Source organism: Tiliqua scincoides, chromosome 3, assembly GCF_035046505.1.
Source record: "Tiliqua scincoides isolate rTilSci1 chromosome 3, rTilSci1.hap2, whole genome shotgun sequence".
Classification (NCBI taxonomy): domain Eukaryota; kingdom Metazoa; phylum Chordata; class Lepidosauria; order Squamata; family Scincidae; genus Tiliqua; species Tiliqua scincoides.
The window spans coordinates 218,183,564-218,210,049 of NC_089823.1; the positions used below are offsets into that span (position 1 = coordinate 218,183,564).

Below are 26,486 nucleotides of genomic sequence, written 5' to 3' on the forward strand. Positions count from 1 at the left end.
GGCTATCTGTTCTTGGAAGCCATTATCCGAGACTTCTACCTTGTGTGGTAATCTGTAGTAGACTCCCATGATGGTTTCGCTTTTATTCTTACCCAAACTCTGTCTGGCTTCTATGCTGAGATATTTGGATTTTTGTGCTGGTGTATACATCCTTTACATATAATGCATCCCCCCTTTCTGTTGGGTCTGTTTCTTTTCAGCATGTTATACGCTTCCAGTCCTATTCTCATGGGTATCAACCCACCAACTTTCTGTGATGCCTTGAATTGTATTTGCTTTCCTTTATTAGGATTTCAAGGGCATTCTGCTTATTTCCCATACTATGTGCATTATTAGTATTAAAATAATATTAAACCCTACCAAAGCTGCAAACTTAATCACATTTACATGAGAGTAAGCCCCACTGAACACGGCAGGACTTATTTCTGAGTAAACATGAATGTTATAGGAGTGCACTATCAGTAATTGCAACCAAAGTAATATATATACTATATATATTCTTTTGTGATATAGATCAAAATTATTTTTATAAAACTTAATAGTACATATTTTGGTTTTTGATTGTGTTAACAGAATATGTTTAATTTTATCCTCTTTGCTGTGTGCAGACATTTGGAAGGTTTGAACCTAAGTATTTAATCGACTTTTGTAAAATTTAAATCTTACTGAGATGTTCTGGAGTAATCTTTATTTTGGGTAATGTTACCCAGCCTGTCAGCTTTACAGGAGGATTTCTTACATGTCTCGTATTTGCCTTATTTGAAGATATAATTTAAAAATATTGATTAAAAAGTAAAAAGCACTATAAAAAAGGAAAAGTAGCTTAAAGTTAAATTAAATCAGCAATATTTTACAGAACAGTACAATTGCATAAAACAGTGGAACACCTTGCAGTCTGCTCACAACAAACTAGATGCCCTTTTTCACCTGATAACTAACATTTAACAAAGTCGGCAGGTAGACACATCTGGGAGGAGATGCTCCCTTACTGTAGTAAAGACCCTGTTCCTAGACACTGTTCATCTTGGCTCTGTCCCTAGGCACTGTTCATTTCGCTTCCAAAGTAGGGGACAATATAAGTATGTAAGAGTGTGTGTGTGTGTGTGAGTGTGTGTATTTTTCAGAATCTTTAGCTATTTTATTGTGTCCAACTAATAAGTGAATTTTGTGGTGTAATTTGTGCTATTTTAGGCGCAGGCATCGATCTAGCAGCAGCTCCTCCTATGGATCCAAGCGAAAACGCAGCCGTAGTCGATCAAGAGGCCGAGGAAAATCATATAGGTCTCAGAGATCGAGATCAAAGAGCAGAACAAGAAGGTATGACAAATTTCCCCCCGAGAACAAGATGGACCAGAGAACATATTTTTATTCTATGCTCCCTAGCAGAGATGTCTGCAGTGATAGTTATCAGTGTTAATTTTAGAAGGTTATGCCGTCACCACATCCTGCGGCAAGGAGTTCCATGGGGCTGTTCTTATGTTCTTAATTTTAACTTTAGGTTGGCATTATCAGTGACTAATAACTTGATGTTTAGGATGTGTTATAAAGACTGTTGTACAGGGACAGCACCACAATATATATTTCATTTGCACGGTCATTTCAGTAATGTTTTTAAAATTTTGGACTCTGAATGAAAGCAAAACAAAGTTCATATTTTGTATGGGGAAAAAGGTATTTGGATCTGTATGTAGCATGAACAGAGGTGTGCTGTTTTAAGTGTGCTTTGTATGTGAAGGAGATAATTCATGTTAAGCTGGGGGAAGGCTGTAGCTCAGTAATAGAACACATACTTTACATGCAGAAGATTCCTGGTTGAATCCTGGCATCTGGTAAGGCTGACTTCTCTTTAGAACCCCTGAGAGCCAGTCAGTGAAGACCATAATGAGCTAGATGGACCAAGGGTCTAATTGTTCAAGGAAATTTCTTACCTTCATATGCTATATAAAGAGTTGAAATATGTGAAATAATAATTAGCACCCAAATTGTGTAGTCTATGAATACCAAGTATGATAGATGTTCTGCAGATATAGCCCTTCCATATAGCAGCTGTGGCCACTGATATTTTAGCACTTTGTGTGAAAAGTATAATAGAGGCACATGTGGTTTGAGGATTTAGAAGAATGGCTAACTGTAGGAATGTTTGTAAATTGAACATTATATTCTGAAAATAAGTTTAAAATAAGAATTTGGTAATAGTGGTGGAAGATCAGAATTAAATTTCACACAAAGCAGAAGAATTTCTTTTGTTTTAAACCAAGGCAACTGATGGATGCAAATGTGTTACCCCTGAGGGAGGAAGCCATTTGCAGCCAGCTTGCAATTGTCCTGAAAGATGCAAAAGATGGTTTTGCTCAAGGACATTGTTGTGGGGTAGGATTTTGTGCTTGTAAGAATTTAATATAAGAGTTTACTAAACTGTGCATATTTATTTCTTGACCTAATTTTTTTTTAATTCCCAGGATGGGGAATAAAAGAGCTGCTCTTGTTCTGTCTCCCCAGGTTAGAACACCCATCTAGGTCCAAAAGCAGGGATGTTTTTGTTGTTGTTCCGAGGGAATTAAAGTGTTTATATTTGAAAAAAAATTGTCAAAACCCAGAAAACTACCTTGTGGGCTAGAAAGGGAAGTTCTGCTATAGTGACAATTGGATACCTTTTCTCTTGAATTGAAGTTCTGTGGGGGCTACACACACTGTTGTGTAGCCCCCCCCCCCCAATTGCTGGATTATGTGAGTGAATATTACAACCATGTCAGTTTAGGTCAGAGGTGTCCAAAGTTTTTGGCAGGAGGGCCACATCTTCTCTCAGACACTGTGTCAGGGGCTGGGGAAAAAAAGAATTTTCTATTTAAAATTTGAATAAATTTACATAAATGAATAGATTAAAGATGAACTTATATGAATGATTGAAGGTCTTGCAATAGCTCAAGGCCTATAAAAGGCCTTGCACAAAGCAAGACTGGCCTTTCCTTTGCTGCCGCTACTGCATCACAGACGTGAAACAACAAGCAGTGGAGGGAGCCCTCATCCCACAGCTCACACGAGACATCAAACAGTCTCCCTCAAGCTGAGAGCAGTTGCGTTGGGCCAGTGTGGGCTCCAACAAATCTCCAGAGGGCCAGAGGCCTATTTGAAGACTGGGGGCTCCCGAGGGCCGCATTGAGAGGCCTCGAGGATTTGGGTACCCCTGGTTTAGGCGATAAGCTGTGAAAACCTGAATTGGTTTATCCTGAATTGAGGATAGAATATGTGATATCTAGCATACAGGTGGAACAGGGTTTTTCCAGTAACTCGGATGTGCCAATTAACACAGCTTTTGCAAGCTCCCAGGCCAGTCCTACAGGACTTGCCTCACTTTCTTGAGGTGCTCTGTGGTGCTGCTCCATTATCCTTCATTCTTCACAAAGACCCTCTAGGAGTGGAGACACTCTACTTCCTTCTTCAAGCGTAGGTCTCCTAAGGAAGAAAGTGGAAAATCCTAAAGACCCTCATGAAGAAGGAAGGATGGTGGAGCAGCACCATGAAGGGAACCCTGTAGGGTAACTGTGAGAGAGGAGGCTGGGGGGCTTGCTTAACCTATACTTTGGTAAGCCCTGGACTTCTTCAACTGATATCTTTGCCTGCCTGTGGTGGTAGGCAATTCCGGTTAACAAAGTTTACCATTTAACCAAGTACCAGATAATGAATGAATGGATTTTACTGGCCATTCATTCATTCATTCATTCATTCATGTCCATCCTTAAGGCTTATTAGAAAACCTCAACAACATAAATAAAACAAATTCTAAAACTTCAACTTTAAAGTTTTAGCCCATAGGTTCCCAAACTTTTAGAGAGTTGGGACCTCTGTAATTAGTTGCGGGGGGTGGGGTGGGGATGGGACATGATTTTTGGATTTGTGCTGCCACTGCAAAAAATGAAGTTTTCCATGTATTTGGGGGTTGTGCTGGCCCTCTGGAGGGTGTGGGCCTCCTGTAGTACCCTCTGTGGGCCTCCCCATGCCTCAGAATGGCTCTCTGACAGGATTGTGACCCACTTTCAGTTTTGCCAATTAAAAAAAAAGGAAGTAGGTTGTCAGGGAGCAGTTCTGAGGCATGGGAGGCCCAAAGAGAGGGCTCTGGTTCCAGCACCCTCTAGAGGGCAGGTGCAACCCCCCTTTTTGTGGTAGTGGCATGATCCTGGAAATGCTATTGCTGCCGTTGCAATATTGCCACCCCTGTTGAGGGGGTATCAACCATTTCCCACTGGTTGGGGTGTTTGGGAACCTCTGGTTTAGCCCTTACCACCTAAGCTATTTAAGATAGAAATATTGTACAGGGGCAAACAAAAGAGGCTTTGGTGGGTCTGTGCAGGGAAAGAAATCCTGCCAGAAATAAAAGAAAGGAACTCAAGTTTGTATATAACATTTGTTTCGATATTTTCAATTGTAGTATAAAAGTCATGGTTAGTGCAATATAATACTTTGTTTTAGAGTGCTGCAAGCAGGTGTTTGCATGTTTTCTTGAAAAATTGAGGTCTCTAAATAGATTACATACCTAACTATGTAAAACATGTGTAAGTCAGTCTTGAAACGCAATTTCTTAATTCTGAAAAAATGGAATTTTTAATCTCTTATTAGTTATCTTCAGTACCTTAAATAATGAGCATAGTTTTTCTTCAACCAAAAGATAAATATGTTTAAACTTGCGATTTATTTTATTTTGCATGCCTCTTGAATCCAGAATTGAGGCTGCCGTGTAAATGCTGTAGATTCAAAATTGTCCTACAGCAAAACTGTACAATGCAAATATGACTTAATAAGATCACAAACTGAATTTCAGTGAAACAACCAAGATTTACATTAAATTAGGAATTTTAAAACCGATTTAGTTTGTTTTACTGAGCATTTGCTTAATAACATTTTGCCTTCTTGCAATCTTTTTAAAGACAATAATTCGTCGGTGAAATGCAGGCACATCCTCAGCAGAAAAATTGAAAGCAACAGCTCACTTTCTGAAACCACAGATATAGTGATATAAAGAAATATTTCAGCTCTACAAAATTTAATAAATCATCCCATTTCCTAATTTGATCATATTAGATGCTGATGTGGAAGAAGCATTTCAAATACCATCTCCTCATTAATATACATCAGTCTGGGGAATGGAATAGAATACTTATGCAGAGATGTCACAGTTAGTGTTTCTTAGTTTACTAAGTGGAACAGGTTGATGCGATACTGAGTGCTATTTGTCAATGTCTTGTTAAAATGGTTTGGGTCGAGTTATGGAGTCCAGAAAGACGGCGGCTGATAAATCAAAAGTGGATTGAGTGGACAGGAGGCAGTGATTGATACTGTGACAGGATATGAAGAAAGGAGTCTTGATACAAGCATGCACAATATTGAATATGAGAAGGAAAATGACCCTGGAGTATGGATATTATTCAAGGAAATGAGAATAATAATATCAGTTTGAAATTATTGCTGTGTGAAGATTAGGATACGGCAGTTCTTATTATGGTATTGTGTGTCCCTAGGATGGTAGCATTAGAATTCTGTGTAGTTTATACATGCATGCAGCTCTGTTGAGGCATTTTTGGTGGTGTTATAATTTCAAATCATTGTGGCAGTTGCCTTTTATCATGTGTTGCATAATTTAAATTATCTGAAATTTTAAGGTTTTCAGCTAAGACTGGCAAACCTTGTTTTCTGTTTTCAACAGTTTTGTGCCCCAGTTCTGTTATAATATATGGTTATTTTAAAAAAATTATATTCCTAGCATGAACCGTTTTAGGTATAACGGTAGTATAGATGTGGCAACTTTAGTGTGAATGAAATTTTGTAAATGACTGTAATGAAATATGACACCTTCCATGACTATTAGTAACGCTTATGTTTCTGAATTTTCAGTTTGCAAAGTCATTCTTGCAAACATCCATTATCAGTCTTTTATATCTCTTCATATCAGTGGATTCGTATGTTGTTACCCTATAGGATAAGAGTTCGCATGTAACTATTTTGATTTCTGTGAAAAACGCCCCCCCCCCCAAGTATTGGATGTTAAATTTTGTGTGTACTGCTACATGTAGGTAAGCAAATATTGCTATATTGATGACATTGGTATGGGCATGCATTTGTAAAATTGATGTCATTGAAATGTCCCTTGCACTTGGGAATATGTGCTATGTTTAACTACTATTTAGCATTAAATGACTGTTTTAAATGACTGTTTTAGGGCACTGTGGTGAAAATCCCTGATATGCCCTGTGTTTCTGCCTATTTTTCATCAGTTTTGTACCTTGCTAGTGCTGCAGAGGCTTTGTGATGCCTTAGCATCCTGAAGGACTTCTGAGTCATTTGAAGTTGGTAGCCATGTTGGTCCTTTTGTGATGGTGTTTTAGTGTTTTGAGCATCTTCTTTCTGAACTGTGGTAAACAGGAGCTAGCTTTGAGGTGCCTCACTGGACTATGAAACCCATCTGATTTCCAGGAATGGAAAATTGAAGTGTCTCAGGTGACCCCTCGTATCTAATTCCACAGGCAAGGCAGAGTTCTCCCACAAGTTATGAAAACAGGGTCACATACCCGTCTTAGGCATTTGTCCAGATCAGTGCTAGAAGTATTTAATGCTTTATGAGGAGTTGCCTGCATACTTTGTGTGTGGGTGCCAGGCCAGGAACAGAGTGAGTGAGTAGGACAAGTACTCCAAGAAGTTGTAGAAGGTTTTGTTTTGTGTGGCTTATCTTTTAATATCCTTGCCAATATTTGCTGCTTCTCCTGCCTCTTGTCCCTTTTTATAAGATCACCCACAGCTTCTTTTACCCTTGCAGTTTCCATTATCAGGCTATACTATGCCCCTTTTAAAATAAACGTCTTTCCTTCTAGTGTTTTTACCTTCTGGTGTTAGTTCACTCAGGAGAGAGTGGGTGGCCATATCTCTGGCTGTCACATTCCACTACTGTTTGATTTTAAGGGGACTCACCAGATTTTGGGGTCCTTGCTTTTATGGGAAGGAGATTTTCCCGAGGTGGCCTCCTTTTATGTGGGCTCTCTAGCTTTAGGTGACAGAAGTGAAAACTACCTTTTGCTATTGCTTTCCTAGTGTTCCCTGTAAACAGTGTAAAGTGGAGAGCAGAAAGATGGGTACTGGTCACTAGCTACTGCGTCTGTCTTGTCCTTTCGTCATCCCTTATAGGAAGTATAGGAACTTCTCTTGAAGTATGGCCTAGTCTGGTGGGAAGTTTATCTGGAACTTTAAAAATACTAATTCCTAGCAAAGATCACATTTCTGTCTCCTTATTAGCTTATTGTACATTGAACTAAATAGAAATATGGAATAAAAGAAAGGATTACAAATGAGACAGATAAACCTAATGACTGTGATAGATAGCCAGTTTTAGGTGATGCTAACAAAAGCAAGATTTTCATGATCTAGCAAGTATTCACAATATTATACTTGCAGTAATAAGACTTCATTTGGACTATTGTGTTTAGTTCTGAGTACCATAGTTAAGAGAGTGATGGAAGCTTCTTGTTGGCATCCTTCAGTCTCGGAAGACTATGGTGTCACGCTCTGAATGGTGGTTCTGGAACAGAGTGTCCTCTCCAGTGCGCGAAGCCTGGGTAAAGTAGGTATGGAGGATAGGCTGTTACCCATGCAGCAAATCCCCCCTCTCCACGTCGCTGAAATGGTCCAATGGAAAGGCAGAGGCCAATACGGTTGGTTCCAGCGGCGTCGCAGGAGTTGCCAGAACGTGACTGTGTTCAGCCATGAACTGCCTCAGGGACTCCGGCTCCGGATTTTGCCTCAAGGTTGACTCCTGAAGCCTTTTCCATAACTGGATGTAGCCACAAGGCAGTGGAGGTTTGGGATCAGAGTTTTCCTTCTCTTCGATGAGCTGCCTTCCCAGGCTGACGAGTCCCATCTACCCGGTGGCTGTTTAGTCGCCTCTTACGACAAGTACAGCCAAACTGAGGGCCTATTCTTATCCCCAGCCCCCAGGGGAAAGCTATGAAACACGAAAAAGGAAAAATAATATAATGAATTACTTCAGTCAAAATCAGTGGGTACCAACCTTTCTCTGAGAAATGCTTCAGTGGCATAGTACTTACTACCTGTCTGAATGTTTCACTGCATTGTTGCACTTGGTCCACAATAGCCAGCTAATGTTCAGTGATGTTAAAAGGCAGTTTTTGTCACAAACAAGGGAGAGAGAAAATACTTGCCTTTCATCTAATATACCAGTGGCCCTTTATTTTAAATCAGTACATGTCATTGCTGAAAATACACTTCCATATGGTGATGAGTTACCTGAAGACAGTGTTTTAAATGTGGTCTAGTTAGCCTCATAGACCTTTTTCTCATGTTGCGCTTTCACAGATATTATATTGAATTGTTCATTGCAAGAACTTTGGCTGATAAGCTGTAATTGCCAATTCTTACCTGTCTCTTACATGTGATGCACAAAATAGTTGAGAAGTAAGGAACCTATATTTCACAGTACCTTCAAAAGTAGCATTTTATCCGGCAATGTGTAGTAACCAAATTACTAGTAATCACAAATTGCTAAGTTTTTTTGGTTGAGAGGAATCTTTGGCTAAAGACTTGGGACTACCTGTGGTTAGCTTCCCCCCCCTCCCCTATATTTATGATCCAAGGCCTGGTATATACTTGTCTAAAGTAAGCTACTCTGTTGGTGTGGTGGGGAAGCAAGAATGTAACACATGCAAACATGTGGCATGTAAGAATGCATGCATGTCAAATTCTTTTAGGGCAGCGTTCACCAAACTACGGTCTATGGGCTGCATCTGGTGCAATGCTGAAGCCATCCCCATTGTGAGCAGTGCTTAGTGTTCTGGCATGATGCTCACAAGAAACCCACCCAATTGTGCAATGAGTCTATCTGGAAATGTGGGCACAAAGCCTGCTGGGGCAGTGGGTGATGAATGTGACTGCCTAGAGCAGTGGTGGCCAACCTTTTTTATGGCACATGTCATGTTTCGGCTTTTGGATCTTGGGTGTGACACTCAAGCCATCCTTCAACCTAACACTAATTAGCCTGTATCAGGTTTCAATAAAAGCACTTTGGGGGGGGGGGGCTTTTTCCGCATGCCACACAACGTACCTCTGCAGGTTGGCCACTTCTGAACTAGATGCACATCCAAGGACACTTGTGAACATTCCTTCAACGGAAGCAGCCTTGTGGAGCCCTTCCTGTGGGCACTGCCAGGGAAAGGTCAGCCAGCGACAGCCTCAGCGAAACAAGTAACTACATCCAGATGTGAGGGACACACTCATGATGAACACATCAGTGTGTGCAGAGCTCTGGATACAAGGAAAGACTTGTTCCAGCACTATAGTATGTGCAAATTGGTGTGCCCTCACAGAGACCAGCAGGAAGCTGCCAAGGAGAGATTTATGGTTGGGGCCACAATGGGGGGGGGGGTCTCCTTGAGTGCAAAAGGTCCTACCAGGCTCTGCCTTCAGCACCATCTAGTGAGGGCCAGGCAAGACCCTCCTCTGCCTGGAGCCCTAGAGGGCTTCTGGTTGTCAGTCAGTGCAGACAATGGGGAGCAGGATGGACCCGTGCCTGAGTCAGCAGAAGCACACCAGGCAAGGGAGCTATTCTCCACATTGTGGTTGTGAAGTGCACCTTTTTTCCTTTGCATTTCCTATCCTTAGAAATATTTTATTTATTGGTAGAATTTATATCCCACCTTTCCACTCCAGAAAGGAGCACTCAAGGCGGCCAGCAGGATCGGAAATAGCAGGCCTGGCATTTCCGATCCCAGGAGTAGAACTCATGCGAAGTGCAAGGACTGTTACCACAATCAGCATTAACCCCCCTCCCTGGACCCCACTGCCAGCTGGTGGGCTGAGCAGAGGGTCTCTGCTGTGTCATCTTCCCAAGCTCCTTCCTCACCCTTTCCTCCTGACTGACTGGCAATGAGCTGCCTGCTTCTTGCAATGAAAGCAGGACAGGAGGCAAAGGCAAAGGCAGGGTAGGAGAAGAAATTGGGAAAGGTAGGGAGATGGGATGTGATAGACAGTTTGGCACAATGAGAGGATGCGGGGACAAAGGAGCGAATAAGCAGCCCATCCTGGGGCATTCCGTGTATAATTGCTTTTATGCGAATGCCCGAAGTCTACGAGCAAAGGTGGGAGAACTAGAATGTCTGGTGACAAGGGAAAATATTGACATAGTGGGCATAACGGAAACCTGGTGGAATGCGGAGAATCAGTGGGATACCGCAATCCCGGGCTATAAACTCTACAGGAGGGACAGGCAGGGGCGTGTTGGAGGTGGGGTGGCCCTTTATGTTAAGGAAGGGATAGAATCCAGCAAAGTGGAGATTGAAGGTGGGTCCGACTCCACCGTAGAATCTCTGTGGGTTAAATTACCAGGCTTGAGCAGCGATGTAATACTGGGGGTGTGCTATCGTCCTCCAGACCAGAAATCTGATGGGGACCTTGAAATGAGGAAACAGATCAGGGAGGTGACAAGGAAGGACAGGGTTGTAATCATGGGGGACTTCAATTATCCTCATATTGACTGGGTCAATTTGTGTTCTGGTCACGATAAGGAAACCGGATTTCTTGACGTGCTAAATGACTGTGGCTTAGATCAGCTAGTCACGGAGCCCACCAGAGGACAGGTGACTCTGGATTTAATTTTGTGCGGTACGCAGGACCTGGTTAGAGATGTAAACGTTACTGAGCCATTGGGGAACAGTGATCATGCTGCGATCCGTTTTGACGTGCACGTTGGGGGAAGAATACCAGGCAAATCTCTAACAAAAACCCTTGACTTCCGACGGGCGGACTTCCCTCAGATGAGGAGGCTGGTTAGAAGGAGGTTGAAAGGGAGGGTAAAAAGAGTCCAGTCTCTCCAGAGTGCATGGAGGCTGCTTAAAACAACAGTAATAGAGGCCCAGCAGAGGTGTATACCGCAAAGAAAGAAGGGTTCCACTAAATCCAGGAGAGTGCCCGCATGGCTAACCAGCCAAGTTAGAGAGGCTGTGAAGGGCAAGGAAGCTTCCTTCCGTAAATGGAAGTCTTGCCCTAATGAAGAGAATAAAAAGGAACATAAACTGTGGCAAAAGAAATGTAAGAAGGTGATAGGGGAGGCCAAGCGAGACTATGAGGAACGCATGGCCAGCAACATTAAGGGGAATAATAAAAGCTTCTTCAAATATGTTAGAAGCAGGAAACCCGCCAGAGAAGCGGTTGGCCCTCTGGATGGTGAGGGAGGGAAAGGGGAGATAAAAGGAGACTTAGAGATGGCAGAGAAATTAAATGAGTTCTTTGCATCTGTCTTCACGGCAGAAGACCTCGGGCAGATACCGCTACCCGAACGGCCCCTCCTAACCGAGGAGTTAAGTCAGATAGAGGTTAAAAGAGAAGATGTTTCAGACCTCATTGATAAATTAAAGATCAATAAGTCACCGGGCCCTGATGGCATACACCCAAGAGTTATTAAGGAATTGAAGAATGAAGTTGCAGATCTCTTGACTAAGGTATGCAACTTGTCCCTCAAAACGGCCACGGTACCAGAAGATTGGAGGATAGCAAATGTCACGCCTATTTTTAGAAAGGGAAAGAGGGGGGACCCGGGAAACTATAGGCCGGTCAGCCTAACATCTATACCGGGTAAGATGGTGGAATGCCTCATCAAAGATAGGATCTCAAAACACATAGACGAACAGGCCTTGCTGAGGGAGAGTCAGCGTGGCTTCTGTAAGGGTAAGTCTTGCCTCACAAACCTTATAGAATTCTTTGAAAAGGTCAACAGGCATGTGGATGCGGGAGAACCCGTGGACATTATATATCTGGACTTTCAGAAGGCGTTTGACACGGTCCCTCACCAAAGGCTACTGAAAAAACTCCACAGTCAGGGAATTAGAGGACAGGTCCTCTCGTGGATTGAGAACTGGTTGGAGGCCAGGAAGCAGAGAGTGGGTGTCAATGGGCAATTTTCACAATGGAGAGAGGTGAAAAGCGGTGTGCCCCAAGGATCTGTCCTGGGACCGGTGCTTTTCAACCTCTTCATAAATGACCTGGAGACAGGGTTGAGCAGTGAAGTGGCTAAGTTTGCAGATGACACCAAACTTTTCCGAGTGGTAAAGACCAGAAGTGATTGTGAGGAGCTCCAGAAGGATCTCTCCAGACTGGCAGAATGGGCAGCAAAATGGCAGATGCGCTTCAATGTCAGTAAGTGTAAAGTCATGCACATTGGGGCAAAAAATCAAAACTTTAGATATAGGCTGTTGGGTTCTGAGCTGTCTGTGACAGATCAGGAGAGAGATCTTGGGGTGGTGGTGGACAGGTCGATGAAAGTGTCGACCCAATGTGCGGCGGCAGTAAAGAAGGCCAATTCTATGCTTGGGTTCATTAAAAAAGGTATTGAGAACAAAACGGCTAATATAATGCCGTTGTACAAATCTGTGATAAAGGCCACACCTGGAGTATTGTGTCCAGTTCTGGTCGCCGCATCTCAAAAAAGACATAGTGGAAATGGAAAAGGTGCAAAAGAGAGCGACTAAGATGATTACGGGGCTGGGGCACCTTCCTTATGAGGAAAGGCTACGGCGTTTGGGCCTCTTCAGCCTAGAAAAGAGACGCTTGAGGGGGGACATGATTGAGACATACAAAATTATGCAGGGGATGGACAGAGTGGATAGGGAGATGCTCTTTACACTCTCACATAATACCAGAACCAGGGGACATCCACTAAAATTGAGTGTTGGGCGGGTTAGGACAGACAAAAGAAAATATTTCTTTACTCAGCACGTGGTCGGTCTGTGGAACTCCTTGCCACAGGATGTGGTGCTGGCGTCTAGCCTAGACGCCTTTAAAAGGGGATTGGACGAGTTTCTGGAGGAAAAATCCATTATGGGGTACAAGCCATGATGTGTATGCGCAACCTCCTGATTTTAGGAATGGGTTAAGTCAGAATGCCAGATGTAGGGGAGAGCACCAGGATGAGGTCTCTTGTTATCTGGTGTGCTCCCTGGGGCATTTGGTGGGCCGCTGTGAGATACAGGAAGCTGGACTAGATGGGCCTATGGCCTGATCCAGTGGGGCTGTTCTTATGTTCTTATGTTCTTATGACCACCAGCTGCTAGACAGGGGAAGGCATGGCCATGCAAGCTGTGCAAAGCTGCAGGACATCTCCATCCTTTGTCCACCCCACTGCTGCAGTCCACAACAACCCCCCCAAAAATGGCAATGCTGGATGTGGGGAGAAGAATAGGGCTGCATGGCTGTGTGATGGAGCTCGAGGGAAGTCGAGTGAAAGATGTGTGAGGGGGCACCCAGGAAGGTACTGTCTCTGGAGGCAGGTCTGGAAGTGGCAGGGAAGACCAGGCCAGGTTTTGGGGGAAAGTTTGTGTCCTGGAGGGGAGCAGAGAAAGGGTGAAGGGTGGTCGGCAGCTCTGCCAACGGGGGGAATGCTTCCTAGCTGGCTGGAGTGGAGCATGACTCAGCGCCCAGAGGCATCCTTTGCACCAGCCAGGAGCTGCTTCCCCACAATCCTGAAGAGCTGGCACCAGGGACAGGCAGGGCTGCAGCAGGGCCAGTTCTGCAGTTTGGGCTCTTGCTTTCTCCTCATAGGCAGACAGCTCTGCTATTTCGGTCGGTGACACAGGAGGCATGACAACTGTTGATGTGGCCCAACAGAGGCTGCCCTGCTCCTCCGCCTGCCTTGCTTGCGCCTGCTGCATGCACTTTGCTAATGCTGCCTGCACCAGCCCCAGCTACTGGGACATTTCCTGCCTGGGGCAGGATGGGCAGAAAGCAGGGAAGGCCAGGCGGAGCCCTGCCTTCCCGCCAGGGCAGGCTTCCCTGTGACACAGAGCTATCCTGTCTGCCACTTGTCACACCTTCATATGCCACTAAGTGGCACGTGTGCCACAGGTTGGCCACCTGTGGCCTAGACTGTCACATTGCAGCAATCAGTTGGCCTTTTTTTTTAGTGTCGCACCAGAACGGTAAGCGCTGGTCTGAATGGGGACTGTTTTTTTCATGCACAGCAGTCGGGAGTTTGGTGACTGCTGCTTTAGGGGAAAAGATTGTGTGTGATCTGTATGTGAACCATTATCTGTATATAATGCTGGGGAGTGGGTGAGATTCCTAATTTAAGTCACTAGAAGGGAAAGCTATGTAAGTGCGGAAATGAGTGGGAAAATTCAAAGATCGCTTTGTTAGAGTTACTGAGGCAAACAAGATTATGCTAGTGACATAAAGGGTCCCATAAAGGTCAAACTAGGTGTTGCATGAAAACCTACATAATTCTCTTGGAGATTCCCCAAAAAACTGCAGGAAGAGCTGATGAGAAGCCACAGGGGTGAGGGGGTGCTTTATGCCTGCCCACCACTTCTCCACTCCACATTGTTCTTTGTATGATCTATCTGCAAATGTACCAAAAACCATGGTCCTTGGGACTATTAATGAAAGAAACATTAGAGTGGAATCAATTTGTTCATTAGATTATGCAGTTTACACATTTCTGTGCTTGGAGACTTATCTCTGGCTGAGTGAGGTTCATTAAAAGTGGCACCCAGTGATTTGAGATAATGTCATGTTTGATTTCCCTGAAGTCACACCAAATATCATATGGGCTGTGTTGTATCAAAAGAAAGGTACTGGTGCTGCAAAATGAAATAATGGATTAGGAACTGGTCAGGGTCCAATAAATGTGAAGAATCAGCATTGTTGCATTGAAATCATGATAATTCCACAATAACCATTGTACAATAGGGATAGTGCCACTAGACATCTTTTTATTTTCTTCTTCTGTTCCTGGGAGATGCTTTTTGAGGCGTTTCTACTGATACTGGAGGCTGAAAAGGTCCCATGCACATACATGCAACACATCACTCATGCTTATTTGGGCTCCAGTTGTATTGCTTCTTTCCTGTTTCTTGCCTAGCTATCACCTCCCATTCATATGTCTGCTTTAATTCATATAATACAGAATTATATTAGATATTTCCTTTATGCATTGGGTAACGAATGTTTTCTAAATATTTTTCTCCTGAGCATTGATTTTAAGATTAGGTAGCTGTTTAGACAAGTAAGTGTATTAAAAGGTGCTAGTGTAAGTATTGAACTTTAAAATCAACTATCCAATGTGTTCTAGAAATCCTGATGGCATATTATCAGAAAATTATTACACCTTACAGCTATGAACTCAGGTGTAAGAAGGGTCATTTTGATTTTCTTCCAATCGGTAAAAAAAATAATTTGAAATTTAGATGTACATTTTAAAATAACCTATTTAACTTTTTAGGTCACTTCAAACAGAAAGGGGTGGAAGTTGCTTCTTACATATCTCAGTTTTAATAGCTATAGTTCTGTTTCTGAATCATTTAAATCTAAGACAAAAGTGTGAAAAACATGATGTGTGTTTTTGAAAAAAGTACCGATAGAGCATCTTTTTAATATTAAGCCCCTCAGACTGAGCCCTATCTGAGTAGAATAGAAGTTTGTAGGTTTAAAAGGTTTTGTAATAAAAATAAAGCATAAGACAAAACGATAACTTATTTTAATTAAGATTTGTTAATCCATAGTTACATTTGCAATGTGCAACAGTTATAATATGTAACATCTGAAGGACTGTATGAGTAATAATTTTCCCATGTACTATTTTTTCTCTTGTATTTTATTTACTACTTTGGTGGTGCCCATTCCAAACCCTCACAGTGGTGCCTCAACCTTCTTTACAAAGAACATAAAGGAAATTTTCACATCTGGCCCTGCTGTTCCATCTCCCAGCTGCAGACAAGAGCAGCCTGTGCCAGAGAAAGTAAAGAAAGAAGAGGCCATTTGCTTTTATTTCTTCCAAGAAAAATACTGGCACCATGGTACCTCTGTGCCTTGGACATATAAGGCTGCTAATATTATCTTGCCCTGTATACGTTTGTGGTGCACTCACATTTAGAAGTACAGGGGACCCTGTATCTGTGTATCTGTGTATCTGATCCTGTATCAGCGGTTTCAGTTAACCATAATTGGATCTGTGTGCTTCCTCCGGAGGGCCAAAAAAAGCGATTTCCTCAGGAAATCGGAAGTGATGCTTTTATGCCTTGTAAGGCATTCTGAGCCCTGGGGAAGCCCCTGAAGGCTTCCCCAGGTCTCAGAATGCCTTATAAGGGCAAAAAAAAAAATCATCACTTCAGTTTCCTTTTTTTTGGCCCATATGGCCATCCTAAAGCCTGCAGAGGTAGTGGGAGGACTCGTGCAGCCTCTGCAGACCTCAGAAAAGCCTCTGGACCCAACCAGAGTACAGCTTCAGTCAAGTTCAGGGAGCTTGGAGGAATATCCCTGGGTATCTGTGCTTTCAGTTAACCTTGGGGGGTTCTGGAATGAAACTCCTGTGGATACAGGAGCACACTTATACTGCATAAAAATTAGTCACTTCATCTGGAGAAGGATATTGTAGAGCTGGACAAGATATAAAGAGGGCAGGCATAATGACCATTAGGGCACTTCCCTTATAAAGTCAGTCTACAACGTGCGTGACTCTTTGACTGAAGGGAGGGCATGATTGATACTTATTAAATTGTACATGGTATGGAGTCAGTGGATAGACATTTTTTCTCCATCTCTCACACTATTGGAGCCAGTTTCTAATGAGACTGACTGCTGGGATGTTTAGGGAGGACAAAAAGACATCTTTACACAGTGCATAATTAATCTGTGGAATTTGTTGCCAAAAGATGTGGCTTTAAAAGGGATTTGGGCAAATTAATAGACAGGTCTGTTGAGAGCTACTAGTCATAATGGCTATGCACTATCCCCATGTTCTAAATATCAGTACTATGCACTATTTCCCAAGCCTCTAAATATCAGTTGCAGATGAGCAATGATGGGAGAGAAGTATGGTTATCTTCTGGTTATCTTCCCAGAGGCACCTGATGGCCACGTTGGGAAACAGGATGTATGTCAACTGCTTTTGACTCTCATGTATATCAATTGTTGTTGCTACACGTACTAAGTGGGCAAAAGGAGCCCTTTTAAAATGATGGATCTGTTACGTTTAGCAGGTGGAGAATAACTGTCTTTATTCACTCAAATGCAATGTCTTTTCTAGTGGCTGTTGCTGCTGTTTCTTTTGCATCTTTTTTAGATTGTGAATTGTTTTGGGAGAACAGGACTTTTTTTGCTATTTAAACTGCTTTGTAAATTTTTTTGTGGAAAAGTGGTATATAAATGTTTGTAATAATATTGTGCTTTTTGATAATGGCAAAGATGTGTTCTGCACAATTCTATTTACAAAGAAAAGCAGTTATAAGTTTATGATGGTCATAAGTTCTAGTTTTTGAGATTTTAAAGTTTTAGTAAGTCCAGCTTTCATTCAAAGTTTCATTTACGTTCTGCTTTCATTGAAAACCAAATTATTTTAGAAGCAGAGGGTTGTACCCTGAGGGGCACATACAGAAGCAAGTTTCCCTGCCTCCTACTAGCCCCTCTGTGCTCCCTCAAAAACCACTCTGAAAGGTGGGAGAATCCACCAGAGTGGGGTTCTGTAGTGTGTTCCAGGGCTTTGTTCATTTATTTTTAACATTGATACCAACATACCTTATATCGCTGAACACCAGCAGCTAACAATGTAAATTTAAAACAACTAACAATCTAAAAGAATGGAATTACAAATATAAAAATATTAAGCATATAAACTAAAAAAAAGAAAAAAACATAATAAAAATAAGCAACACGCCAAATGAAACAGATGATTTTTCACTGCGATCTTAATCATGATATGACTGAGCCTAGCTGATCACCCCAAAGGAGGAAATTCCACAACTTTGAGGCAACAACTTAGTAGGCCTGTCTATTGTCCTCATAGCCATGTCTCAGCTTATGATGGAATGGGAAGCAAAGCCACTGATTATAAATTAAATTTATGGGCAGATACATGTGAGAAAACAACTCTTCAGATATCCTGGTCCAAAGCTATGTAGGCCTTTAAAGGTTAAAATCAGTGCCTTGAATTAAGCCCAGGAACAAATTGGCAGCTAGGGCAGTGGGTAAGGCACTGACATTGTCAGTAGGCCACCAAGCCCCAGAAAGTTCCCTGACCACCGCTTGCTCTGTTGGCTGCAGTTTCCAGTTTATCTTCAAAGGCAGCCCCATATACAATATTACAGTAAGTCTAGACAATATCCACTAATTGAATATGTATAACTAGATGTGTCGTCTTCTGGAATATGTGTAGCTACTAAAGCCTAGCGAAAGCATTTTTGACCACAGCTGCGACCTGGGCTTCCATGGTAATGACCAAGTCCAAGATGACTCCCAAGTTGTGAGCCTGATCTTCAAGGAGGAATATAACTCCATCCACCACAAGCTGCTATCCCAACTCTGATTCAACTCTTCTATTGACCAAAAGCAACTTTGTCTTGTCTGGATCATCTTTATTAACCCACATTCAGTTTTTCACTGCAGCCAGCCACTGATTCAGACCTTCACAGCTTCCCTTGTGCTAGATGGAGAAATAGAGAGTATTGTTAGTACATTGATGACACTGTACTTCAGATCTTCATATGTCCTGTCCCACCAGTTTCAGGTAGCAAGGGGAACAAAATGGAACCTTAAGCCAATGGCTAGGGGCTGAGCAGCAATTCCTCATTAACACTTTCTGAAACCTACTTGACTGCTAAGAGTACAACCAATATAATGCAGTACCCCTTAAACCAGAGGTTCTCAAACTGGGATGTCGTAACACCCCAGCCAGGGAACCTCTGTGGTTGCCCCCTTAAGTGGTGAGGCGACAGTGACAGCAGCAACGCGATTGCCACGGTAGCACTGCCGGCAGGAACAAAAGTGTTTTTTAAACTTACCTAGGGGTTGCTGTGGCTCTCCGGAAGGTCCAGGGAGCCCACGATCCCCTCTGCAAGCCTCCCCATACCTCCAAACTGCTGTAAACAGTGCAAAAGCCACTTTAGGTTTCAGTCATGAAACCAGCTGTGACTTTTTTTGCTGTTTACAGTCACAGGGGGACCTGAAGAAGGGTCTGTAGGCTCCCAGACCCTCCAGAGAGCCACAGCAACCCCTAGGAAAATTTTTTTAAAAAGCAACCCTTTTGTCCCCTGTGGCAGCATGATCATGGCAATCACATCGCTGCCTCGCCCCTCCTCCACAAGCACTTACAGCTTCCGAATATCTCCCTCAGAGTTTGGGAACCACTACCCTGAACCAGCAGTTTTCAAACTCTCTTGAAGAGTTTGCACTGCTGTAAGTCCTGGCAGGGGGGAAGGCAGTGACGCGATCCCCAGGATTGTACCGCTCAGGAGGGCTGCAGGGATTGTGATGCACTCACCAGTCAAAAAATTGGGCAGGCACATGGTTGGCCTCAGACCTCTAAGAAACCTGTCCACATGTCCTGGTTGAATAAACTAGAATGTATCCTTCAAAACTGGAAGTTCTTAGGGCTCAGTCTTCCACATTTTAGAATGGATTTAAACATATTACCATAAATATTCTGAAGTGCTATGTAATTTTCAGCATTGGCCTTGGGATCTGAAAATTTTCTGTTTTGGGGGAAGCTGGTGATAGAATCATGTCCTAAATTGCAAATATTTGAAAATACTGCCCCCCTCCCAAATATAGAATTTTAGATAAGAAGGAACAAGGAGAATACTTATTACTGAACTTATGGAATCTTCAGTGTTTAACTGATGAGAAAGATCAGACCACTTTCTTCTACCAGTAAAAAGATGATTCAGATTTGTTATGGAATAAGAAGTTGTATAAAAGGTTATATCACACAGATTCTTTTAAAAACAATTTTAACTATAATCTGGAAGTCTCTCAAAGGAAATAAAATGAACTTTGTCATTTTGAACGCAATGAAACAATAAAAGGGTGAAGCAAAAGTTTACATTATATCCTTGAGCAACAACCTACCAATGAGGATATTGTGAAGATCTAATTGACCGCTTTGGGAAATTAAACTTTACAAGGCACAGCCAAGGGCTCTCAAGTTATCAATAAGGCTACATAGCTGCTAGTTATGGCTGCTTTGATGCCTTTTATTGGTAGAAAACAACTAAAAAATGATATGAATGCATAAGTGTTGTTAATTTGGAAGGGAATGTTGTTAAGTAAATGTTGTAATTGCCTTTTTAAAAATCAGCATGGCAGGTGTACTATGCAAGTAATTATGTATAAGCATAATTTCTTTTTACCTTGAATACTTAGGCTTATAGGTTCAAAGAATATTTATTAAAAACAGGAGGGGAATATTTATATTGCTTTATTTTTACATTGTAGTTACTGTAATTTTAAGCCTTGGGTATTGTAGTACCCCTGCTCTGTAACCCATTGTATCCTTTGCCTTCATCCTCCTTCAGTTTAGTTTGGCTAGCATGACAAAAGCGTCTTTGATGATAGGGTAAGAAGCATGACTTCTCCATGCTGGCAACATGAAAATAATATGCCAGAGCCTGTAGTCCTGTCCTGATGCTCATTTCCATAGGGAGATGAATGCATGGTTGGAGGACAGCAGTGGAGCGTGCTGGCAAGCCCTGCTTGCACACTGATGTGCTCTCCAAAGCCTGCCCTCCTGCACATTCAGCAGGAGGGCTGCAGACAAATTCACATGTTGTACCTAGGAAGAAATTCTCCCCAAGATCAGGAACACTGTATGTGTGGGGATAGGGCAGGGGTTTTCAAACTGGGGTGTTGCCATGCCCCAGCCTGAGGGCCCTGGCCTCTGCCCCCTTAAGGGGTGGGGGCAGCATGGAGCCAGGGAGGCGGCAGGGGGCTGCAGGGGCTTGGCTGTGCTTACCAGAGCCTCCTGCAGCCTCTCAGGAGTGTGGAGAGCCCTGTGCAACCGTCTGCAGGGCTCCCTGAAGCTTAGAAAGCGAAAGTGGAGCGTGATTGCTCCACTTTCACTTCTTAAGCTTTAGGAGCCCTGCAGACGGTCACATAGGGCTCACCGCACTCCTGGGAGGCTGCAGGAGGCTCTGGTAAGTACAGCTGAGCCCCTGCAGCCCCCTGAGCGACACGATCCTGGGAATTGCGTCGCTGCCCTCCCCCTGCCCCCATTGCCTCTCCCCCCCACACCCACAAGGACTTAGCGTTTCAGAACCGCTGGGATAGGGAATGAAATTTTGGGAGCATGTGGCATGCTACAAAGCTTGCCAGTATGCTTGCACTGTATCACCAGCCATGCATTGGTCTCCTTGTGGAGACAAATGTCAGTACATGTCTTATGACATAAGGCTGTCCAAAGAAAACCATTGTCTCACTCTGTTTGGTTAAGCTGAAAAGCACAGCTCTATGGGACAACAAAATCTGTAATTTTACTGAAGTTTTATTTGCACGCCGGGGGTGTTTCTGCTGCCTGGCAATGCCATGACTGAGAAAGGCTGAGGTGCTTTAATTACTCCATGCCTGGCTGTGCCAACCTTATGGTTAGGATGAAATGGACATGTAATTTAATAATGAGATATCTATAATGAGATGTCCAATAGGTGTGCAAATGCACCACTGGTGCATACCCTCTGTGCTGGCACAGAAATTGGGAGGGGGACATAGCTGTCACAGATGACAAAGAGATTTGGCATGATGTCTTCGCTTGGGCTTCTAGCTGTCATATGCGACTGAAATTACACTTGATGCTTATATGCTTTCACTTTTCAGAAGAAGGCAGGTTCTGAGAATCTTCACCACTGCTACCTGCATTGGAAAAAGGTGGCCACATCCTTCTTCTGGCAGGTTAGACAGAAAAGAGAGGATATATTACATATGTTGTCTCATTTGGCAGGTAAAAAATTATGACACAATCCTATTGTACCTTTGTGCTGACAGAGTGCTGTAAAGCGCATGGTGACAGCGCAGAGGTTAGCAGCACTGGCAGAAAGGCCTGCACTGTCCTGTTGGTGCCAGTGCAGGCCTCCATGCATGCCGGGGGAGATAAGCTCTGTGCAGAGCAGCAAAGGATGGGAAGGGGTTGCTGAATTGGATTCCAGGAGGGGGCGGGATTGATGGTGCTGGTGCATGCTGTGCTGGACTTTCTTGCTGGTTCAGATTCACTGACATGGATCCACTCAAGTTTACGCCATTTAGCAGGTGTAGATCTGTTGCTGCGGCTAAGGCTTTCCGTGGGGCAAGAGGACGAATGCCCCCTTGCCTCAAGGAAACCTCCAGACTTCAAATTCCCTCACAGGACACAGCGCAAGCTGTATCAGCAGAGGTAAATTTCAGTAGGATTGGGCTGTGTGTGATGAGGATTTTAAGAATTGCCAGAACTGATTTATTTTACATAGCAGTTTGCCACAATACCAAGTCGGTTATCCCCAGCAAGAAGGGCAAGATGGTGATATCTGTACCCTCTTATCTAATGATCTTATTGCTTTAAAAAGTAGAAAGTGTAACTGTCATGATGGATTAAAAAAAACAAAACAACTTCAGTGATGTTAAAACAAAATAAAAACTGGTTTTTAAAAAAATCGCTTTTTTGTTTTTCTAAATATCAGTTATATTAAGCATTACTTTAAAAGAATTACTTCAAACTGACAACTGAATAACATATTATGGGCACAATCCTAACCAGGTCTACTCAGAAGTAAGTCCTACTTTGTTCAATGGGGCTTACTTTCAGGAAAGTGTGGTTAGGATTGCAGCCTAAATCTGTGCTTGAAATGGAATCCATGATGCTTAACTAACTAACTAACTAACTAACTAACTAACTAACTAACTAACTAACTAACTAACTAACTAACTAACTAACTAACTAACTAACTAACTAACTAACTAACTAACTAACTAACTAACTAACTAACTAACAGTATTTATATACCGCTTTTCAACTAAAAGTTCACAAAGCGGTTTACAGAGAAAAATCAAATAACTAAATTAGAATGCGTCAAACACTCTGCAGCCAAAGTTAAGCTGAAATCTTAAGATTATCTCTCCTTTTGAAACCAGTTGGCTTAAAAATACTTAACTTTGGCTGACCTACATCCATTAGGGGCTATTTTTCTATGTGAAAAAATGAACCAAGAACACAAATATGACTTTTGAAATCACACACAATAACTACGACTAGTTGATCATGTATTGTATTTGTTGCCTTGAAAAATAAAAATTGTTTTATTATTTATTATTAAGTATTCATATTTATTATTGTGAATTTTCTGGGTGTAAACCACATAGCATGTTTATTATTATTATTATTATTATTATTATTATTGACAGTATTTATATACCGCTTTTCAACAAAAATGTTCACAAGTGATTATTTTGTATTTACTTTCCACATCATGGAGAAATAATATTCTGCCCAGTAATTATCAACTTTTGCTTCTGGTAAGTTCTGGGCACTCATGGCCCAATCCTGTTCTTTACTTGCACCTGTGGAGCATGAACTTCACTGGGGTGCGCTGTTGCAAAAGCATCATAAAGCGCTTTTTGACAGTGCACTTTTTAGTAGCTCTGCCAGAAAGGCCAGAGCCTTTGTATTGTTGCTGGCCTGCGGAGAGATGTTTGCCAGAGTAGGTAAGTCCTGTGCAAGGGGAGGAGAGGATAGGGAGGGGTTGTAATAGAGCAAGGGGAGGTCAGTGATGAGTGTGGGGGATGGGCAGATTGTACCCTGGGGTGGAATTGTTGGCATGGGTGCATGCTGTATCCTAACCCCCTTCCTGGACCTGATCCACCAACATGGATTAGTGGACCTGTGCCAGTGATATTGCTGGCACAGGTCCAAGTTAACCTGTTGTAGCTGCTGGGGCTTACTTTGGGGCAAAGGGACAAACGTCCCCTTACCCCAAGGAGACTTGAGCAGCTGAAAGACCTTCATGAGATGCAGTGTAACGCATGCTGGCACCACTGCATCATCACGGGGGAATTTTGTCAGGATTGGGCTGCCGTCTTCACATAAGTGGTTTTGTGATCACTCACCTTACATTTGTAAATCTAGAACCAAATAGAAATCCTCATTTCGCAATTACTCTGCTGAGCAGATATACATTCTGCAGTGCAAAAGCATGTGAAGTACATGACCAGAAGTTTTGGATTGGGTAGTATTAAGGCACTACACTATACATGGTTGCAAACAATGTATTTGTTATAATAACCAGTTAGTATACATTGTGGAAAGATATGAAATAAGAAGTTGCAAACTTGATTTAAATCACAAATAAATTGACTCTTCTTTCATGGTAATTTAAAGCAACTGACTAGATTAATATCTAAATCAAAGAAACATTTTTGCTGTAGTATAGAGTAAGAGGTGTTTCAATCCAGCAAGAGTCAGTGGTGGAAATGTCTGTTGTCCAATTCATTGTTCAAGCTTTTTTATGTTAAGCTGCATATACCATTAATAAAATTTGATGTAATCTTTTGTTGCAGTTTATAATAGTAAGCCCACTTTCCATTATATCTGTGTAAGCTATATGTATTGCATAGTTTTGAATACTATCTTTGTAAGTATTGAGATATATGTAATTAAATTGTAATCAAAGATTTATTTGTGTAACAAAAATAATAGGCAATATGGTGAGGCATTATACTGCAATATAATATTGTCACTTAATGGTGCTTTTAACTGTCCCTTGAGACCTCTCAAAAGCTAAATGACAGACTATAAAATGGCACAGAAGTTTTGAGTCAAACAGACCCCATGTTTTAGATCTGTAATTGTTAAAGGAATACTTGAGCCAGAATTTTCTTATGCTTGGATGTACTGTACTGTAGCGTCATCAGAACCTGCAAGCAAAACCACTATTTGGTAGTACTTCATTGGAAAATTGTGTTGCCCAAATAAAACAATGCTATAATCTATCTGATCTATAATAAGAACCTTTGTTGCAACAGCTATGTATTAAAGGGGAATTGTAATCCTTGTACGATCTATGGAGAATGCTTCATGTTCTGAGTGATTTCAAGCACTTGAAAATTAGATTTAAATAACTTCATAAGTAGTAGAATACCTTTATAATTCTGCAGTACTGGAATTGTTTATTATCTCTATATGGCCCAGAAGGATTCCTAGAAATATTTTTTTCCTTTTTGTAATTGTTGGGGCACTTTATTTATCAAGCATGTGGATACTGTTATATTAAGGAGTTGTCGGAAATAAGGCACAGTGTTGGTTATTAACCATTCCTTTGAGTCCTTTTCTATCTGGAAAGACAGAGGTTTTACGTGGATTTTTCCTACACTGTTATAACCTAATTATAGCATGGGAAAGCAATAGAAGTAATAGGGAAGAGTGTCCTATATGTATTCCCTGTTTTTTTTTTTTCTTCATTTTGGCCAAATGGTGACTAGTTTAGGACCTGTAAAAATCAGTTTGCCCATTATATTTTAATCTTACCCCATCTTTAGACATTGTGATCTTGATCTGATTATGTGGATTTACTGCTAATATACGAACAATGGGAAAGATGCATTTGTAGAAAGTTTCTGTCTAGCCTATGAACAATACGGTATGCAGTTTGCCATCTTTTCTGCTGGGTTGAGTAGCAGTTGAACCCAGATAAGCAGCTTGCTTGTTTTCTCCATTCCTTACTACGTCAGTGACACAGGGCTTTCTTCTGAGCTTGTCTTTGTCTTTTTAAAATTGGACTGTAAGTGCTCCATTTCCCTGTCCAGCTGAAACAATGCAGTCATACTATAGCAGCTGCCTGTTTAAGCTTTCTTTTCCACTCATGAGAGCATTGCTTTCTTTTATCATTTCTGCTGACCTGCAAGTATGAGTATTGACAATGGTAACAGCAGTGATGGAGATGACTGGGTTGGGGTGGGCAAGTGCTGGCTTGGGACTGCTCCTGAATACAGGAAGTAGGTGCAGTTGACCCGATACAAATATTTTTAGGAAAACCAATATGTGGACTTCCTGAACGAGAACTTAAGAGATTTCTGTCTTGCCTTTTTACCATTTAGCTCTTCAAGGTGGTTGAGGTTACAGTCCTTTCCACACTTACCTAGGAGTAAGCACAAATGACTATGATGGGTCTACCTTCTGAGTAGACATGCATGGGATTAGGGTTCTGATAAACAAATTTGACTAAAGTTGTTTTTAGTTTCAGCAAGGGCAGGGTTCCATTTATAGTTTATCTATGTTAGGAGAGATTATTCTAACAGTTGTTGTCCCTTGCTGATGTCACTTGTAATTCTCATAGTTTCAGCAATGGGACAGAGAGCAGTCACCTCCCAGCCAAATACAGGTGCAAAGCAGAGTACTGTTTATAGGTCAGAAGAACTCCTATGCAGTTCTTCCCACAGACATGTATATCTATTGCATGTCTTCTGTCATGGAAATCAAGGCTGCCACCATAGGGTTCCAAGGTGGTCTTGCATCCAGGCACTGACCTCCAGATCAGTTTAAATTCATCAAGTTGCCTTAAACACTTCAGAAAGTGTTGATGTAAATATGAGAGACTTCCTTTATGTAGAAATAAGCATATATAAGATATTGTTGGATAGCCCAAAAGTTTGTTGGATAGCCCAAACCTATAATTTTATAAATTGATGACCCAATTCTAGTCTGGTTACCACTG

The 26,486-nt window shown here is 42.1% G+C and overlaps 1 protein-coding gene across 1 annotated transcript in view; it reads left to right on the top strand.

The window, feature by feature from the left end:
* RSRC1 (arginine and serine rich coiled-coil 1) overlaps positions 1-26,486 on the top strand; it is a 241,903-nt gene that overhangs the window by 8,688 nt on the left and 206,729 nt on the right. Inside the window, exon 3 of the mRNA XM_066621738.1 lies at positions 1,192-1,317. Within this exon, the coding sequence (XP_066477835.1) occupies positions 1,192-1,317 (126 nt within the window). The remainder of the gene's footprint in view (positions 1-1,191; positions 1,318-26,486) is intronic.